The sequence below is a fragment of the Manis javanica genome, chromosome 4 (assembly GCF_040802235.1).
Source record: "Manis javanica isolate MJ-LG chromosome 4, MJ_LKY, whole genome shotgun sequence".
In the NCBI taxonomy this organism is placed as follows: domain Eukaryota; kingdom Metazoa; phylum Chordata; class Mammalia; order Pholidota; family Manidae; genus Manis; species Manis javanica.
Window position 1 is genome coordinate 162,570,098 of NC_133159.1, and position 21,238 is coordinate 162,591,335.

The window sequence follows — 21,238 nt, forward strand, 5'->3', positions numbered from 1 at the left end:
ATTTTAGAACCATGTAGAGGAATGAATTCCTTTACACAACTGAAAAGAATGAAGTGTTCTTAGTAACAGAATAAGAATCCTTGGTAATTTTTTTTCCCCCAGGATAAATTTAACTAAGTCACATGTTTATTTCATTCATTCATTCATTCATTCATTCGTTTATTTATAAAAAAGCAAGAAATTTCCAATTTAATAAACATTTATCAAACATTACACAAAAGGCACTGGGGGAGAGGTTTATACAATAAACAAGATAAGGAGAATGGTTGGTAATTCTAATGACTTGTCTGTGAGCACCGTCAACTTCCAAAACGCGTAATTTCAAATACTTCCAAAGCGTGTCCCATGCCATCAGACAATCAGGCAAAAAAGTGTTCAGTAGACCAGAATTTTGAGAGGGACTAGATTAAATAAAAGTTGAACAGGTTTCTCTAATAAAAGACTTCACACAGCTTTACTATGCTGATGTACACTACCGAGAGTTTGGTTTAAAGAATGCAAAACCTTTTTCTCCACCTGGGACCTCAGAGAATCACTGTGAAGACACAATCTGGAAACCACTGATATAAAAGATTCTTGGCAAGAAAAGTTCCACAAGGAAAGAAGCCAATAAAGAGACCCCAATACTTGAGCCGTTTCTAAGTTATTACCTTTCCTTCCTGTGCTTCTACTGCCGGCCCTTTATGTGCCTCCTGGGAAAGGACCTTCTTGTTTCGATTGTACAGATTGTCCAGCACTCTTTTTTTTTCTTCCTTTGCCCTTTGAAGGAGATCTATTAACACCGTTGTAGGGTGCTCCCGAAGCACAAAGGGGTCCTGGTTAAGAGTAGAAGGCAAAAGTCAGGTTGAGACCTATATATTTTTTCATTCAGAACAAATGAATCCCTTCTTGGACCCTAGAGTTACTATCCTAAATAATTATAGATAATGCATGTAATCTATGGTTATCTAATTCTGCTATGCTTTTTACTTCTTATATTTATAAAATTTAATTTACATGTATACACTCTGTGCCTACATAACTTCCCCTGTACTTTTTATGAAAACTTTGAACATGACAGCTTTGTTGGCCAAATGAAAATGCAGAGTTGAAATAATCAGAGTCTAAGTAAACATTAAGAATTAAGTCCAATTAGAGCCCTAAGTAAACGCTTACAAATTCTTAGAACTGGTTTCATAGAGGAGACACTATCAGTTCTGAATTACATTAGATCTCAACAGGAATGTGTTTACTGATGGTGAATTACATAACATACTACTTGGGTATAGTGGGCTCCTTTATGTTGCTTAAATGAAACTTCATAAAACACTAGCAGTTGATTAAAAGACGTTATGTATTAGTGATTTTTACCATTAATATTTAATAAAGCTTAACATTATCAAATACAGAAAAGTAGAAAGAACAATTCTACTATAAGATTATCATCATTACATTTGGTATTTTTTGGATATTTATGTCTTCTCAGAAATTTTTCGTGTATAGATTTTGTTTTGTAGTGAGCACACAGATTGCAGAAAGATGACTTGTGCGCTGGAGTTCATGAGATGATCTTGAATTCTTTTAAGACTTTTACCCCCTTTATTAGCTCAGATTTATTTCTTCTCTGAAGAGTTGTAACTATATATTATTCTCTTTTTATTGCTGTAAGTATTATGTTATTTCAACTCATAATGCCTACAGACTATTTCCTCAAATGTTCATGCCAAAATTACATAACCATTATTCTAATTCTGGATAATTATTTTCAATTTTTCATTGAGATAAATAGCTTCATACAGTAAGTCACTTTTTTCCATTTTATTCTTTTTCCTTATGACAGACTGCAACAGAAATGTGATCAGGCCGAAGGGAAGGATGCACTTGACAGATTCTTCCTATCACTTTCAATAATGGCAATATACAAAATGGACCAGGTAAATGAATACATATGCAGGTTTGGCATCACCCAAGGTCAAGTATGCATTCCTGGTGGGCTGGGTTATTACCAAAAGAGCTTCTTTTGCCTCCATTAGGCAAATGTAAGAAGCCAGACACATTCTTCCTTTTCCTGAGCCTTAGCTTGGTATGTACCACTATTTATAATATTCGGTCATTTTTATCTGAAAATAATATATCTTGTAATTCTAAGTTATTTAATAGTTTTCTACAAATGGATCCTGCTTATTTTTCACTTACATAATTCATAGCTATACTAAACCTTTTGTTGCTATTGTGAATACCTAGTTTTTGGGCTTGAATTTGAGACTGTAAGTGTGCTTAGGGCCTAGAATTCCCTAAGTGTTACTGAAACTTTATACTGCTCTTCTACATACTGTAGTTGCAAATAACCCTACCTAATATGTACATGATCCTTGCAATATCCTTGCGTAGTGAACTGCGTGTTGGTGAAAATAAACTGAACTTCTTTGAAATTCTAAAACATGCATGCTGAAAGTCTAATTTTCTAGTGAAAAATCCACAAAATTCCTTAGGGTCACAAAAAGATAGTCAACTGCTACTCACGATTGCCTTATCTAGATGTTTTAAGAACTATATTAAATTGAACAATACTATTATTGCTATTCATAAAATGTGAACCTCTAAATGAAAACATTTTTGAGAACAGAAAGCATATACTAAGAATTTATTTAAATTAGGTTACCAAACCTATTGAAAAATGAATAGAATTCACATTATTTTTAAAATACTTTCATTGCTAAGTTAGAAAAACATATTTCTCAAAAGGAAACAAAAATGTGATATCCATTTTTAACAGTTCTTTTGAAATCTCTTTTCTCCCACAGTATTTATGTAAATGTATTACACATCATTTCTCTTCCTTTCATATTACTTTATATAGGACAGATGGGTATATAAAGTATGGTAGATACGAAAATTAAATCCAAAGTTAAACTATGCTTTGCCACCTCTGAAATGACATTGTTCCACATGAGTTAAAATTTGTAGCTGTAACTCATGAATATATTCCTGCACATATAAAAATTAAGTCATTTAGTACTACTATATTGAATATTTAACTATATATTCTATTCAGATATGGTAAAAGCAGTTAATTTTGAAAAACAAATGAAAAAACTTAGCAACTAAGAAAATTTCCAAGAAAGAATGGTATTATGAAATTAGTATTTTAGCATAACCCAGTACAGCGTACTTAATACTGATTCGGAATCAAAGAAGAATAAAACACATTCTTTCAAATAATTTCTTAGGTGTACAAAACAGAGTATAACTGACCTTTAAAAGTTTCTTTGATGTAGGGCGATCTTTAGGGTTTTTCTGGAGGCAAGACTCCACAAAGTTGCGAAAAGAACTGGACCTATTGTAAAGGAAAGTATTAAGTGAACATATTGCTATTTCCTTTAAAAACACATCCACAAATCAAGGCATGTCCCTATGGGTGGGAGGGAGAATAGAAATCATAAAAAAAAGCAGACACAATACACTATATATTTCATCATGTACGTCTATAAAAAGCTATGCAAAGCAACTAATGAATCTTTACCATTTTCCAAAGATAGATGTGCACACATTATTTTAAAATCCTGCTCTCACATACTTAAATATCACAACTCATTCTACGTTGCGGTAAATTAGGGAAGTCAATCATTTTCCTTTTTGCATTCAAATCTAAGATAATATTCTTCTTAGTATTTTTTTTTCTTTTCTCTAGCCACGTCTCTTTCTTGCTTGACCCTTGGATCATCTTCCATATAGCATGTTTCAGAATATCACGCTATTTGTTTTGGAAAGAACATTTTTTATACCTAAGTATTTAGTGCCCTTGAGCAAATGGACAAAAGTTCCAGAAAACAGTAAAATTTTTTTAAAATTAGAATTCTGTAACCTACTATTATATAGTGTTACTGATGAGAGTTCAGTAAGGCAGAAAGTAAAAAATGTTCCACCAATGTTTGTCATCAATATTCAAATAAGATTTAATTCTTTTATACAAGAATTCTTTTTTGAATCCCTAAAGTATCAACCAGTGTAAAGACAGCCTGTGTTTAGTGTATTTATTATTCAGATGTACCATAATAAACTGTGCCAAGATTTCTTCGAAACACCTCTACAGAAGCAGCAAAGACCTGTGAACTTGCCTTAATAATGTAATGATAAAAAATAAATTATTGCTAATTTATGCATCTTGTGAATTTTAAAGTATTTGTTAAGTACAGTAGATAGTCTTCTCGAATTTTTCAAATGCTAGACACACCTGAAGACTTTCCCATTAAAATTTTCTATCACTGATAAAAATCCTTTCCTAAAATTGTCCATCTGTTCTCAATAAACTTCTTTACATGAATAACAGTATTATCAAAGAAGCAGTAGGAGATGCAACATCAAAGCACATTCTGAATAATAAATAATAACAATTAGAATCATCCAAAAATTATGAATTATCTGGTAATTCTGATAAATTATCAAATCATTTTTACCTATGTTTTATACCATGTCAATTATAAACCATTCCCCAATTAGATATCTATACAGGTTGTGGCAATCTATATATTGCAGTTTTAAAATATGAATGTTTAAATCATGCTATTTATTATATAATCAGGGTTCTATGTGTCGCTAAGGTACAAAAAGTATATTACTTTTTATACAAAAGCCATACTTTTTGCTCCCATGTAGCATCACCTATCTTTTATTTCTGAACTGAGTTATATATATGCTATGAAAAGTAGAGATAATAAAGGATAAACATGATGCAAGGATAAAATAAAGCTATTTTAATATTTCTTCAGGTTATATACACTTCACCTCATTGAAATGAAATCATTTTGATAACATTATGAAAAAGTATTTAAATTTTACCATGTTGAACAATATATCTCTCAGCCATACTCACCATTCATTAGACTGCAGTGTAGGGGGGTTATTTCTGGTAATGAGATATAAGGCACGCCTTGCATTCATATGATATAAAGGAGGCTCTCTTTCCGCTATAAAAGAAAGGAAACTTCCTGTTAAATATGTGCCTGTTATATAGGAGCATGGATGCACTGTTAGTTTTTTTTTTTTTTTAAATAAACCGCAACTTAGGAAAAAAGTTGCAAGTAGAGTTCAGAGAACTTAGTTAAGTGAGTCAATAGAGAGGAAATTGCAGCCCTGATGCACAACATCTCTAAATAGTGTATTTTTCCAATAAACAAGAACATTCTAAGAGAACCTAATACAGTCATTAAATCAGACCATTAATATGAATGAATACATGACTATTATCTAATCTTCAAGCTCCATTGTAGTTTCTATCAAATGTCCCAATAATGTCCTTTGTAGCAAAAATGACCTTCAATCATCTGCATCCTTAAAGGAAATTGTCCATTTTTTCTAAGTTTTAAACTTACATAAAATTGTTCATAAAATATCTCTAAAATCCTTCTAATATGTGTAAAATCTGGAGTCATGTCCCCTGTCATTCCTGATATTGGTTGTTTGTGTCTTCTTTCTGTTTGATCTAGCCAGAGGTTTATTAATTTCATTAATTTCCCCAAAGAACTAATTTGTGACCTCATTGATTTTCTCTATTGTTTTCATTTTCTATTTAATTGATTTCTGGTTTGATCTTTTCTGGGTCTCTTTGTTCTGTTTACTGTGGATTGAATTTGCCCTTCTTTTTCTAGTCTTAAGGTGACAGTTGAAGTCATGACCTTGACAATTCACAAGTATACAATTTTGACTCTCGAATATCCCTCAGTTTGGCTTTGTGCTGTTATTAAATTTAGTTTACACATCTCTGGCAGGAATATCACAGAAGCAAGTGTCACGCTTTTCTCAGTGTATTCTATGATGATCCTATAGAACAGGCCCGTGGTTTCAGATCGTCTTGTCATTGATGGCGTTCACTTTGATCACTAAAGGCCATTCCACAAGGTTTCATGGTGAAGTTTCACTTTTTTCCTTTGCAATTATTAAGTATTTGTGAAAAGGTACTTGAGTCTATATAAATATTCTGTTTTGCATAAAGATCATTTTATTCTCTTATTGTATAGATTTAGATTCTTCATTTAATAATTTATGACTTGCTACTATCATTTATTTTGATGTTGAAATGGTTTCATTTTTGAGCAGTTGAGAATCTTCTGAAGCCGACGTCTGCCTTTCCGGCACGGCTCCAGCATTCCCTGCTCAGCTCCTTGCTCTCTGGCCCACTAAGATGTTCCAGGATCATCTTATGCTTTCCCTACTGCAGACACGGCTCCAAGGAGCCGTGGCAGGCAGTGTGCTCACTGCTACTGCCCGTGTCACTTCTCTTAGATCCTGTCAGTGGATAAAGGAAGGGAACACACACGTCCCTCATATATTTGTATTCATACTTGCACATTAAATATCTTTAGTTGTTTACTGAAAACAACTGAGTTCACTACCATATCTCAAATCCAATGCTATGGTACTATTTATTCGAGCCTTCTCTTCCCGTTATTTGTAGCACCCTTCTCTGACAGTAGGAAACCTCACTCTCATTATCCTTAATATATTTGATGACTCGCCCCTGTACATAGCCAGTCTCCCATCTAGGCCACCACCCTTTCCCCTTTTCCCCATCAAGTTTTCAAACGCCATTCCAAGCCTGTCTACAGTGTGAATGTCCACTTCATCCACTCAGGTTCTGACACCCCATCCAAACTGGATCACTTTCTGCAGTGAGGCCCCCCTCATCAGCCCTCAGGAGGGAAGCCCCCTTCCTTTCAATCAGGCACTGCCACTGTGTCAGGTGACCCACCCCCAAATATGGACGTGCTCCTTGGCCTCTGACACCCCATGCTGGGCTACTTCCAGGTCTGAATGCTTTGGTTACCCCACCAGGACTCTGAATCCCCAAACTTGACTGCCGCCCTCCCTGCACAGGTTCTGCTTCCACATACAAGGCATTCTGTCTGTGGGAACTCCCTCCTCTCCTCACAGGACTCTGACACACCACGCCGGGCTACCATGGCTCAGCAGGTGACATGGACACCTACTTTATACTGTCCTCCCAACAGCTTTAAGAATGAGTAGTTTGATCCAGGAAGGAGAAGGGATTACTGAAGAAATTCTTAATGAATAAAATAACTTGTTTCTACTGTGATTTATTAAAGTATTCAAAATTTCTAAGTGGTGTACCATCAATATATCAAACCAGAGTATGATTTTTGATCTGTCATTTACTATAAAGCTGAACATCTCTATTTAGTCAAAGAACACTGAACTTAGCTAAAAACCATAGAGATTTACTAAATCTAGACTGCAGTAGCCTTCAGTGGATTCAAGGGATATTTTCCATTTCAAATACTTTTTTAATTGAAGTATCAATAATAGTCAATCTTATGTTGGTTTCAAGTATACAACACAGTGGTTCTACAGTCACCCATATTAAATCCTCACCCCCGCTACTGCAGTTACTGTCAACATAGGAAAATGTTACAGAGGCAGTGCTTATATTTTCCATGCTATTCTACTATCCTGGTGACCAGCTTATGACTGAAAATTTTTGTGCCCTTTTATTGCCCTCACCCTCAACTACTCACTCCAATCCCTCCCTCACAGTAACCACCAGTCACTACTCAGTGTCTATAAGTCTACTGCGATGGTGTTCCTTTTGTTTTGTGTTTAGATTCCACAAATAAGTGAAATCATATGGTATTTTGTCTCTGCCTGGCTTATTTCACTTAGCATAATACCCTCTAGGTTGATCCATGTTGTTGCAAATGGCAGGATTTCTTTTCTTCTTATGGCTGAATAATATTCCATTGTGTATATGTACCACCTCTTCTTTATCCACTTATCTACTGATGGACAGTTAGGCTGTTTCTATAACTTGGCTACTGTAATGCAACAATAAACAGAGCGGTGCATCCATCTTTTTGAATCAGGGATTTTCTTTTCTTCAGGTAAATTTCTGGAATTGGAATTACTGGGTCATATGGCATTTCTATTTTTAGTTTTTTTAGTAACCTTTCCACAGTGGCTGGTCCAATTTACATTCCCAACAAGAGGGTAGAAAGGTTCCCCTTTCTCCACATCCTTGCCAACACTTGTTTTTTCTTTTCTCTTGGACAGAGGCCATTCTAACCGGTCTGAGGTGATATACTATTGTCGTCTTAAGTTGCATTTCCCTTATGATTAGTGATGTGGAGCATCTTTTCATTGTTGGCCATCTGTATTTCAGCTTTGGGAAAATGTCTGTTCTGGTCTCTGCCCATTTTTTAGTCGGGTTTTTTTTTTTTTTTTTTTTTGGTGTTTAGTAGTAAGAGTTCTTTATATATTTTGGATGTTAACCCTTAATAGGAAAAATCATTTACAAGTGTACTCTCCCACACTGTAGGTTACATTTTTGTTCTGTTGATGGTATCCTTTGCTGTACAGGAGCATTTTGGTTTCGTATATACTCCCACTTGGTCATTTGTTACTTTGTTTCCATTTCCTGAGCAGTTGTGTACAGGAAAAAACTGCTCACACTTATGTTTGAGAGATCTTTGCCTATGTTTTCGTCTAAGAGTTTTATGGTTACATGTCTTACATCTAGATCTTTGATCTACTTTGAGTTTACTTTTGTGTGTAGAGAGTCATAGACAGTAATCTAGCTTCTCTCTCTTGCATGTAGCCATCCAGTTTTGCCAAGATCAGCTGTTGAAGAGTCTGTCCTTTCACCATTGTATACTTATGGCCTAAGGATGCAGCACTCCAGTTTGAAAAAGACAGATGCACCCCTATGTTTATCACTGCACTATTTACAATAGCCAAGATATGGAAGCAACCTAAATGTCCATCAGTAGATGAATGGATAAAGAAGATGTGGTACCTATACACAATGGAATATTACTGAGCCATAAGGAAAAAACAGATCCTACCATTTGCAACAACATGGATGGAGCTAGAGGGTATTATGCTTAGTGAAATCAGCCAGGCGGAGAAAGACAAGGACCAAATGATTTCACTCACATGTGGAGTATAAGAACAAAGGAAAACTGAAGGAACAAAATAGCAGCAGAATCACAGAACCCAAGAATGGACTAACAGTTACCAAAGGGAAAGGGACTGGGGAGGATGGGTGGGAAGGGAGGGATAAGGGCGGGGAAAAAGAAAGAGGGAATTACGATTAGCATGTATAGTGCAAGGGGGGCACGGGGAGGGCTGTGCAACACAGAGCAGACAAGTAGTGATTTTACAGCATCTTACTATGGTGATGGACAGTGACTGTGAAGGGGTATGTGGGGGGGACTTGGTGAAGGGGGAAGCCTAGTAAACATAATGTTCTTCATGTAATTGTAGATTAATGATACCAAAAAAAAAAATCAAACTGTACAATAAGGTATGCAGCCTGATAATCTAATCCTCATACCTAACACAAAGTATTAAGTAACCTAAGTAGCGGTAAGTAATTCATGAATGCTTTAGAGACCCTTCATAGATGGTAAATTTATAACCACAGACATATTCTAGGTGTTTAACAAATACTCATTAAATGTTAGACACAGATACCTCAAAATTAATACCACAGTAGAAACTATTTTAGACCTAATTTAATACAGCAAATGTAATATGCCTAAATTAACATATATATATATATATATATATATATATATACACAAAATGCCAAATAACCAAAGTGACAACCTTGATAGATATATTGCTCCCCTTAAACACTGACATAAAAATAAAAATCTGTAATTTGGTACAGAAATTGAGATAAAACATTGATCAAAACTTACTACACAGTAATAAAGAGCAATGCTTACCTAGTTCAATGCATGTTATTCCAAGAGACCATATATCGACTTTGTTATCATATTGTTGTTCATTCCTCCCTAAAATTATTTCTGGGGCCATCCTAAAACATAAAATGTTACTTAAAGTTAAAAGAGAAAAGAAAAGTATACTGTTCTTTAAAAACGTAATGACCATCCACATGGAGAATCCCTGTGTGAATTCCAGATGATATATCTGGACATAAGAATTCTTATAACGGGAAATGCATTACAGGTTGTGAGGTAAATATTTACCATTGTGCACACAGTGTTAGACTTATTCTCACCATTTGTCATGATCAGGTACCAGCATCCTGGAGGAAAAACTCCCCAGAGCAGGGTTGTATTCTGCATCAGTTCAAGTTTGCAGATTGTAATATTGTATAGCATTTATGCCAGCAGTTCTCAAACATTTTGGTTTCAGCATCTTACTATAAAAGTCTAAATTTTGCTCGAAAGAGGGCATTTTATCACTGGCACTTGTTTTCTTGAAGTAAACAAACTCACTACATTTAGCTGAGAAAATATCTACCACAATAAGCAACAATGAATATGCAGTTTGTCGGTCTTTTTCGCAAATAAGAGTAGTGTTCTGTGATAAAAGTGGCTAGGACAGCCACTCATAACTAAAGAAACCATACAATTATTAACTTTGGAGGCGTCTTGGTTATAAAATGAAACGCTAATTCGCATCTTCAGCTAGACTCTAATGTTCTCACTGGTGCTTCACCTTATCCTTCCTTTGTACTTGTTAAGCACAGACAAACATTTAGAACAGTTTCTGACTGCTTAATAACATTGTCACCAGGCGTATGTGTGTTCCTGTGTGTAAAAGTATGTAAATACATAGTGCTGTGTTCCTAATATACCATATACAAATTAATACATATGTAACTTTCAATTGCCGGTAATAGAGGGCTTCTAATGCGTTAAGATGTTGAAGTAAGCTTGGGGAGTCACTAAGTTCAACAAAGTTAAAAAAGTAGTTTTGTTTTTAATGCACAACTTTCTAGCTCCTTTCTAGTATCTAATATTGATCACTGATTTGTAAAGAGGGGGACCATTAAGAAGCATTATTTGTCCAAAGAACCCTTTTTTTATACAGGGGAAGAGGATTCTATCTAAACTAGGGTTCTACATAAGAAATTTTTGGTCATACAGAACAGTAGTCTTCAAACTTTTTATTTTCTTACTTCCAATGAATTTATTTTAAAAATGTATCCGCTTGTACATTTTTGAGTTGGTATCCAAATTTTATAAACTTAATAGTTGCAAAGGATATAATGCACACATATGTATATACATTATTTTGTATATGTGCTTTACAGATATTTACAACTTGGAGCTGAGGACTTCACTCATTCAATTCATTAAAAACACTGCTGTATAATAACCTAATTAGCAAACCCAGTCTGCACGGTCATATCAACCATTCAAATCAGAATTATTTTCTGTCAGGAAATGCCAAACTTCATTTTTCATTGTAAATAACATGTTAGTGTGTCCTCAGGACAATTGTCCCAGTTATAAATGAGATCATTTTTTATTCCCTAGAAAAGAAGATGGGAGGAAGGATAATTGGGGAAAAGAAAGAGCAAGGAGCCAAAGGAACTGAGGAGAGATGACTGTGAAGACAGAAGGCCCTGTGTCAAAACTTGGTGTCCTAGCTCTTCAATATTTCTGATGCTATATATTCTAGATGTTACGTGTTCTCAAGTTGTCCCTCTGGTGACGGTTTGAGGCTTTTAATTCTCAGAGCAATGCATCACTCTACTATTCAGGATGGGTGAGAAGCCTTTCTTTAACAAACTGGGAGTTGGGAGATTTGAAACATAGGTGGAAAAGAAGATGCAGTAGACCTGAGACACTTCTCAGCATGTACAGAGAGAGGACATCTATGGAAGTTGAAGATGTGGAAAATTATTCCCTTCAGACTTGCTGCCATTAATATGGAATTATTTATGAATAAAATTAGATGATGTCTAGAAGTTGCTTCAAATAACTGGAGGTGGGAGGGAGGGCAAGAAGATCAAGTACACAGGGCAGCCAGGCCCTGGGGTAGTGCTGTTAGGCCGAGCTGACCGCTGTGTGAGCCTTCGTTATATTTTTGTCTATTTCCCTGTATACTAGAAATTCTCCACAATAAAAAATGAAAACAAAAAGTTCCTGATCAGCTACCAGTCTTCAGGGACTCTTATTCAGAAGATACTGACACACAGTAAATATAAATCTAAAGAAAATTTCCACTTAGCATTTCTATCTTCTCCCTTCTTAAACAATTAAATTTTTTCACTCCTACCCCCAATACATGATGTAGATGATAACAGGAAAGAACCGTAGGGGGACAAATGATACAATAGGAGGTACAAGGGCAGCGCTCCAAATCTGTATCTGAAACTACAGTGCTTAGAGGAATATCTAAAGCAGCCCTGTATTTCCAAGAGAAACATAAAGCACCTGATAAAAGGACAAGCACACACTGCCTATTTCAATTATGAGGATCAATACCAGATAGGACTACGCTTACCAATGCGGCGTCCCCACAAAAGACTTGGCAGAAGAGGCCATGGAAGCAAATCCAAAGTCAGCAAGTTTCGCCTGGCCTCCTGGTGTCAGAAGGATATTTCCTCCTTTGACGTCTCTGGGTTTAAGGAACACAGAAAATTATTTGTCTTTCCTTTGTAAGATTCTACTGAAAATGATAAAGATCATATAAAAATGTATAAAAGAGGGAAGGAGAAATCAGAATCATTAAGGCCTTGGGTAATCTCTCAGTTGGGATAACGAGAGCTAAGATCCCAACTAAGAAATGAGATACACAGAATTCCTCTAAGTATATAGTAACAAGTTTCTAAAAGAGAAGATAAAATACCAGTAGAAAAAGAAGAAAAAAATTAGCTAATTAATAGTACATACTCGATATTTGAGTGCCTGTTTATTGGTACAAGTAATGGTTTAAAAAATTTAGCTGAACATTCTTATATGATTGTAAGATTTCTGAGTATACCCTTAACAATAAAATGGAGTAAGAAGAACCTGATGCCCCAAATTTGTTTTTTTTTAATTACTCATATCATTCCAAATTTTAGCATAGTTCTCCTACCTAAATATGAAATGAAAACTGAAACCCATGGGTAAGGTAATATCAATGATCCCAAATTTACTTTTAAGCTCTTTTCTAAATCAGCAACGTACATGTGAACTAAGAAAATTATAATGGGATTGCATGCCCAATGGGCACCATAACATTCAAAAAGAAAGAACTTTCTAAGCACTTGTCAATTCATACTATACAGAATTATAATGGATGTAATATTAAGTTAATCTATTTTCTTCCATTTGTTTTTATAGAAAATGGAAGGTTCTTTGAAGTTGAGAAGACCTTAGGTTCTGCTTCCAACTCTTTCATTCTCTTATTTACTATGCATGTGGATTTTTCTCTTGGACCTTACTATCCTCATCTAAAAAACTGATACCCATTAATTTGCACTGACTCTACTATATAAGTTTACTATGTATTGTCTGGTTCACATAGATAATTTAAAAAATGCTAGCTTCCTTCTAAAAACAGGCAAAACCAATACCAATGCTAAAAATGTAGTTTATGATGGTTTAATCTTTAAATTACTATCCGTTATCAAGGATTATCTCAAAAGTACAGAATGCTAGTAGCTTTCACTTGTCTGTCATGGAATCAATGGAACAAATCCGGCATTAGGAGTCACCAGGAGGACAAAAGATCTAGGTTAGTTCTAGTCTAATCTATCTTGCTTCATAGGCTTTGAGAAGTGAGTCACAAATTGGGGCATCAGTTTCTGCATCTGTAAAATGAAACAAGTAAGAATACATAATCCCTATCGTCTTTTCCACTTCACAAATTAAACTTTTCTATAATTAAATTTCTATCACAAATCTCTAAAGTGCACATACTTTGGAAAGCCCAGCAGCATGTGTAGAAAAAGATAAAAATTATTCTCAACCAAGAGATCAAATAAATTAGTATATTCATTTTAAGACACGGATAACCTAAAAAAATATGAGTTTGTAAAACTCCAGAATACTTTTATTTAGCTAAAACCAACAAAGCTTTCAGGATTAATAAATTCTAGGTCTGATAAATTTGCTTATTAATGTATGGTAATTTTTAAGGTACTTACCTATGGATCATGGCACGGGAATGTAAGTAGGCTAATCCCCGAAGAGCACCATGTATAATTGCTGCTATTTCCATTTCTTGTAATGGCTTTTGGTAAACTTGAAATAAGATTTTATTTGAAAATAATTATTCTATAGAACATTTCTATTTTAAAATATATATACACATATCTAATATATGGGCAAATTTAAAAAAGCAACATTTAGCAAGAAGGAATTTTTTGCTTTCCAAGATAATAAAACAAAGCAATTGAACTTAATAAGTGCACAGTTGTGCCTAGTTATTAGAGTTCACAGCCAATTTTCCTCTAAGTTAACATTTAACAATTATTTCACGATTATAAAAACAATGAAAGAGCTTTCCCTTTTTATATTCCTACATATCTTCATTCTGAACAGAAGGAACAAATTAAGTTTAATGATAAAGAATACAGAAAAATGCCTGTTAAATCACAATGAAAGAAAACTCATCTGTTATGCTAAAACGTAGTATTTAATGAGGACAGTGCATAGCACGCTGAGAGTCTAGAAAACACAAAGGTTTTTACTCTTCCTGGAAAGTTTTAATATTATTTAAAAAAATCTCTCAGTGAATGAATTCTCATTTTATTATACTAATACTTTTCTTTTCTCAATAAATGAAGGAGGCTTACCTTTCAGCAAACCTGAAGCAGATCCTAAACAATATTCCATTACAAGCTACAGGGGAAAAAAATGATAAAAAACATTAAAATACACTCTTAAAATAAAAAGATTCTATATGAGATAAAATAAATTCACCAAGGAGATCGAGAAGATAGTTTGAAGTGAAACAAACTCTAGTTATTAATTACCTTTAAATATAACTATACATTTTGGAACTTGTTAAATGCATACATGAAGTTAAGCCAATGCTACATTAATATTTTATAATGCCGACCTATAACTGCTTGTAGAAGATGTGTGTTTCATGTAATTACTAACTAAAGCTATAAAGGAATATACATATTCCATTCATATTAACCTATAGTAGCAATACTGGTATTGTTAGGAAGCAGAAAGTCGTCCTCTGGTTCTATATATACCAAGTTTGGGTTACCGTTTAAATCTTTCCTATAAAGCAAACACAGAGCACCTCGTATGTGCAGGTATGTTATATATATTAACTAATTTAATCCTCATAACCACCTCTGGAAGGAGACCCTATTATCATCCTTGTTTGACAGATGGAGAAACTTGGAAGACAGAGAGGCAGCCTGCGCTCTCTGCCACTGTTTGTGCTTCAACCACAGCCTCAAATTAGGAGTACCATCACCACCAAATTAAAGCAAACATTGCAAATCTAAATAAATCTAAGTTCTGTATACTAAAATGATAATCAGCTGTAGCTTATTAAAAATAAAAGGTCATTCCTGTTTAAAGAAAATTTAGCCTTTCTCTGAAAAGACATAATTACTGTGCCTATACCGTTGTAAGATTACTACCTTATCTTAGTTTCAACAATGGGGCAAAATTAATTTCCAGTTTCTGCAATAAAATGTCCCAATTTTCTACCTTTAGTATTATTCAGCCAAAGAATCACAATCAGTTCAGATTTCACCAGGATTCACCACCAATATTCCAACCAAGGTGCTTGTGGTTAAATAGCTTACAATACATTTATGTCAAAAATATATGCTGATTTTCATCCTTTGATAGGATTGTTCTCACACAAATGTTTGATAAAGCATTTGAAGAATGAAACCGCTAACACACATCAGAACATTCTCCCGTGCACGTAACGGTCAGCTGAATCTCTGTAGTCAACTGGCAAAAGTTCTATTCTCTCTCACTGCCTGAGAGTTTCAGGAAAAGCTGCTCCTTTCTCAGTGTGAACTGACATTTCAAGGTGTTTGTGCGTGGCTTTACACAACTATTTTGAGACATTTTCGAATTAATCATAAACCAAACCTACTAAAATTCCAGCAAGGGGAGAGCAGATACCCACCCATGCTCGGTGCTCACGTAAATAGCAGCCTTTGTATTCTACGATGTTGGGATGTTTCAATGTTCGGAGAAACCTGACTTCCTTAATAATACCCTGCCATCTCTGTGGGGAGAAAAAAAAGAATAAAGGAAAGAATTAGGAACAGTTGCCTTTCCTTAGAAAACTATATAAGTACAAAAGTAATTATTAGATTAAAAAGTTAACAAGAACATACAACTTTGCTTCATTTGTAATATTTAAATGTCAAACTCCTATATTTTAAAGAAATTACATTCATATAGTTTACAACTCAATAACATAAAATTCATTCCAGGTAGTACATATTTTCATTTTCATAAAATTTATTATCAATGAGTCTTATAAAAATTTTACAACCACACACCAAGCCTGTTGAAAGCTATATACTACATATAGTGGTTTTCCTTCAAAATTTCAACCTCCCCCTTCTTTTTTGCAGCTTTATTGTTGTATAATTTACATACCTTAAAGTTCAGCTGTTGTGGTTTTGGCTTATATTGTCTACCAAATGTTAAGTTTTTTCTGCTGTTTAAACTCAAATCAACTAATTACCTAAATTCCTAAGTGCTCATATTCTAAAATGCTAGCGAACACTTAGGTTATAACAGAGGGAAGTTCACAGAAAAACCAAGCAGCATGGAAACATTTTCCTACAGGATTTCACGAAGAGCCTTCCCACTGACGCCTACTAGTAAATAACAGATAAACCTTCAGCAATAAAAGCTACTCTATGACAACTTCAGAAACTTAGGCCATGTCCTAAATACAGTTACTTGTCAGAAGCAGTCAGGGAACTCTGAAAACACAGGTACTTGGGTCCACACCCAGAGACTCTGGAGGCTTAGGAGATGGGGGATGGGAACGTGGAATCTGTTTTTTGTTCTTGTTTCACTTTTTCCAGGCTTTACCGCTGACTTGTATCATACTTCTAAAGGTAGGGGAACTAGAATACAGAACTTTAAAAAATGTTTTGCACTAGAATTTAAGATCCTATATCTCCTATGTTATTTCATAAGCCCTCAAGAAAATATACCAAGATATTCACCGTGTAAAATGTGTAGGCTGTAAGATGCTAACTTCAGAAAGTGTCATAGGGGCTTTACATTTCAAAATTGAGTGCTCTGGGAGGCAAACTCTCAAAACAAAACCAAGCTAAAACCTGTATTCTTCAATGAAAAAAAAACTTCCAGGAAGGATACACTATTAGATGAGAGAAGATGATGCCCTAGGTGAAACTTTTTGTTCTAGGCATGACTAATTAAACAGACTCCAACACAAGTCTGCTATGAAAGCTGGTTTTAAAGTTATACTGTAGAATGGCAAATAAAATTAAACTTGTAAAAAATGGAGGTTTTTTTAGGGGTTTTAGAAATTATTAGAGTTTTTTTAGGTATCGACATGATGAAACAGTGATCAACCGCAACAGTGTTATCATACCCATAAGTATGATTATCACAAAAAAACAATATTTACCACAAAACAGAGATTACAGAAATGTAGAAAGCCAAAACCTTTAAAAATTAAAGACTGATCTAGCATTTCTACCTCTGGGCATATACCTATGTGCATAGCAGCATTATTCACAACAACCAAGGGGTAGAAGCAACTTAGTGTCCATTAACAGATGGTAGATGGACAAACTGTGGTGTTTTTACACACACACACACACACAGGAATATTATTCAGCTTTTAAAAAGAAAGGTAATTCTGACACACTACAACATAGATGAACTTTCAGGAAACTATATTAAGTGAAACAAGCCAGTCACAAAAGGACAAATAGTGCATAATTTCAATTACTTGAGATACCTAAAGTAGTCAAATTGATAGAGACAGAAAGAGGAGAGGTGATCTCCAAGGGCTGCGGGGAGGGGGGAATGAGGTGTTATTGTTTGATGGGTGCAGAATATCACTTTTGCAAAATGAAAGAATTCTGGAGATGAATGGTGGCGATGGTTGCACAGCAATGTGACTGTCCTTAACACTACTGAACCTACACTTGAAGTGGTTAAGATGGTAAATTTGTTTTGTGTACTTTATCACAATTAAAAATAAATAAAATTTTTAAAGAATTAAAGAAAGACAAAGAGAACAGACTTAGAAAGTAATTTTATAAACTTATGCAATTAAGGAAGAACTAATCAGAATACTGATGAACTAAAGTACATGCAATACAGTATCAGTAATTTTATTTTTTCAGATTATTACCCACTGCCTTATTTTTCAGACTAGATATATTGCTGCTGATGGTTATTTGCAACAGCCGTTAAATAATTTCTCAACCATTAAAAATTTATATCCAGTATACTTACTGTTAAATGTACCTTATTCTAGTTTACTTTCTCAGACATGATAATCCCTCTATTATAGAATAATCTGCTAAACAACAATTTAAAAAATTAAACTCATGTCAGCAGCACATATCTAAAAAAATTAAGAGTAAGGGACGCAGTTGGGAGGTTTCTGGGATGTCATGAATGTTGTTTATGGCTCTAGGTACAGGTTAAATGGGCACACTGAGTCTGTGGAAGAAAATTCACTGAGATAAATCTTAGTATTTGTATATTTTTCAACATTTTTTGAAAAAATTCCCACCTATCCCCAATTAAAAATGGTATGGCTTTCTTTAACATGCCAATACAAACATATATATATTTCACCTACCTCCATAGCCTTCTTTCCACTGAAAGGTATTCTCTTGATAGCCACCGCGTCATTGGTGTGCACATCTCGTGCCTAAAAAAGACAGAAGATCACTGTAAAACCTAACATTTATAAACTACCATGTCCAAAAAGATACCAAAACTGCTTTTAAAGAACATTAAAAACATAAGTAGCAAAAAGCATATCAAATTATCAAGGAACTGGTACTTTAGAAATAAAAATAATGCATGTTTATCTTTGAATGAGCTAGTTGAGAGGAAAAATATAGAAATTTGAACAGAACTATAAACAAACAAAAAATGACTAGTACAAGTCTATGCTAGGCCTGTAAATGTCAAAATTTCAATGAAATGGATAATTCTCTAGGAAAGAACTACTAACATTGATCTAGAGAAGAAAATCTGCGTAAAACAGTGGTGGAAGATTGAAAAGAATACTAATCATCTTTAAAATAGTTGTGAGGGGAGCAGTTTCACCAGGGGAACTTCCCAGGATAAAAGGGGAGGGAAAGGAAAGCTGTCCCACTAATCGTATGGAGGCGGTCTGACCCAGCAACTAAACCCTCACAAGCAGCACAAAATAGAAAGTCAGGGACCAATCTGACTTACAAATGTAGACAAGGGAACTCTAAATAAAAATTGAAAACCAAATATTACAGGGCATTAAAAGAATATTTCATTTGGATAAAATTTATTACCACGGAAATGCAAAATTTTGATAGAGGAAAACATTTCATAATTTGCCATATTTTTTTTTACAAATCAAAGGGGGAAAATATATACTTATACATAGAAATGCTGAAAACGCAGAAAGAGCCCAACTCTAAATGTATTTAATGCAGGGAAGACCGAACTCTTAGAAAACCCACATGGGAAAGGTAATTCCTCAACATGATAAATCATGCCTATTGTAAACAACTATTAACTAGAATTAAGACAAGACAGCTAAAATGCTATCACCATTACTATTTACCACTGTGGTGGAATTTTGATAAAAAAATAACAGCATAACAGAAACATGAAAGTTAACTCTTTAGAAAGTAAGAGCCAAATTCTCATTATGTGTTTAAAAAAAAAGATGCTGTGTAAAGAAGGCACAAGAGGATAGCTGCAAAACATTTCAAATGAGTTCAGTAAAAAGGGTTAATCCTCTCTAGACATCTGTGGAAGAATTCAGTGTATTTAAGGTACCCATTAAAATGAAAATACTAAATCTGTAACACTACCAAAAAATTAAACATCTACACAAACTTGTTGCTGAGGGGAAAAAAAAGCAATCTTAATAGGAAGAAATAATGAATGAATAATCATGAAATGTCTGTATGGGACTTTACGTAAGTCAGTGTTTTGCAATATTTGATTCAATAGCAATGTAAGTCATAAAACTGCTCAAGTAGTGTAAACAACATGGAAATTAAAGCCGAATATCTTTCCCTTTTTTCAGTAATCTAAGAAGCTCAATAAATAAAATGATCTCTTTTTATATACACCTAATGCAAGTGACTCTAAAATAGACTACTGCGTATGTCTTTTTGTACTCCTGATTTTTACTCTGCCAGGACTGGATATTAAATAAATGCTGGTCACTGACGTTAAGCCTTTAACACTTACAAAGAACACTGCTCCAAAGCCTCCCTGGGAAACTTTTTTGAAATCTGTGAAGCGCTTCTCTGGATCTTCTTTGGAGAAGAGCTCTGCAATCTCAGGGTCCTTCAGGCTCTGTGCTAGGATAGTTGACGACATCCTGCTGGGCAGTCAGCTGTCTGATTCTAATTTTATGCTGCTCTCCCAGTCCTTGGGAAATCGGTATGAATGAAGCCACGGTGGCATAAGGAATTGTAGAGAAATGAGAAAAGAAAAAAGGAAAAAGCAAAAGTTGCTAAGAATAATTAGTATATCATTTTCTGACTACATATATAAAATTATCTTAGACGTGGAATTTCACTGAAAAAGTGTTGCCTACTAGCGCAGGAGTCTTAAACCCGGCTCATCATCACAATCACCCGTGCTGCTTTAAAAAAAAAGATTCCCACTATACATAGTATCTAAGTACATACTATACACACACTTCTAAAAATCAGATAAATCTATATGTACTGGAAGGCTTTCTGTATCAGTACTTAAAGATTTATCAAACTCTGATGCAATAAGCTCATCAGCAAAAGAGATAATATAGTAGGAAGACCATTAAAAACGTGCCCAACAACTCAAAATGTACCCATAATATGTTTCTAACAACAGGAAGATTCCCATCTATCAATGACCTTCAAATGCAAGAAAATAGATAATAGATTTGATTCAGTAAGATTTCTTTTCCTTTCAGACACCACATGGTCGTGTGTAATCAACTCTAACACAGACATTCCTAAGAAAAATGCAATGGAAGAAAATAATGAATTTAACATAGATAGATAACTGTTTCCTCCATAACCTGATTCATATTAAAATATGGCCTTATCAAATCTGCTTCATTATGTAAGGTGATACTCTACAGAATTCCCTGGTGATTCTGGTGTCAGTTCCTTTATGTCAGATTACCAAATTTCAAAAACGGCGGCTATAAATGACAGGCTTCAGAACCGGGTTCTGGAACGACACTGCCTAGATAGGAATCCTGACAACAATTATTTGCCAACTATGAACTTGGGTAGCCTCATTTCCCAAATCTATAAAATGAAGGAAATAACCTACCTCCCAGCGTAGCT

At 34.5% G+C, this 21,238-nt stretch overlaps 1 protein-coding gene and 1 long non-coding RNA gene across 2 annotated transcripts in view; one reads left to right on the forward strand and one right to left on the reverse strand.

The window, feature by feature from the left end:
- LOC140849160 (serine/threonine-protein kinase TAO1-like) overlaps positions 1–14,594 on the reverse strand; it is a 42,853-nt gene extending 28,259 nt beyond the window's left edge. The window contains 7 exon segments of the mRNA XM_073235657.1: positions 651–815; positions 3,235–3,316; positions 4,853–4,946; positions 9,723–9,814; positions 12,259–12,372; positions 13,889–13,985; positions 14,540–14,594. Of these exon segments, the coding sequence (XP_073091758.1) occupies positions 651–815; positions 3,235–3,316; positions 4,853–4,946; positions 9,723–9,814; positions 12,259–12,372; positions 13,889–13,985; positions 14,540–14,579 (684 nt within the window). The 5' untranslated portion in view covers positions 14,580–14,594.
- On the forward strand, positions 802–12,766 carry LOC140849161 (uncharacterized). The gene is made up of 2 exons (XR_012130791.1): positions 802–1,913; positions 11,286–12,766. It is a non-coding gene; the product is annotated as an uncharacterized lncRNA (long non-coding RNA).
- Positions 14,595–21,238: the final 6,644 nt, after the last annotated feature.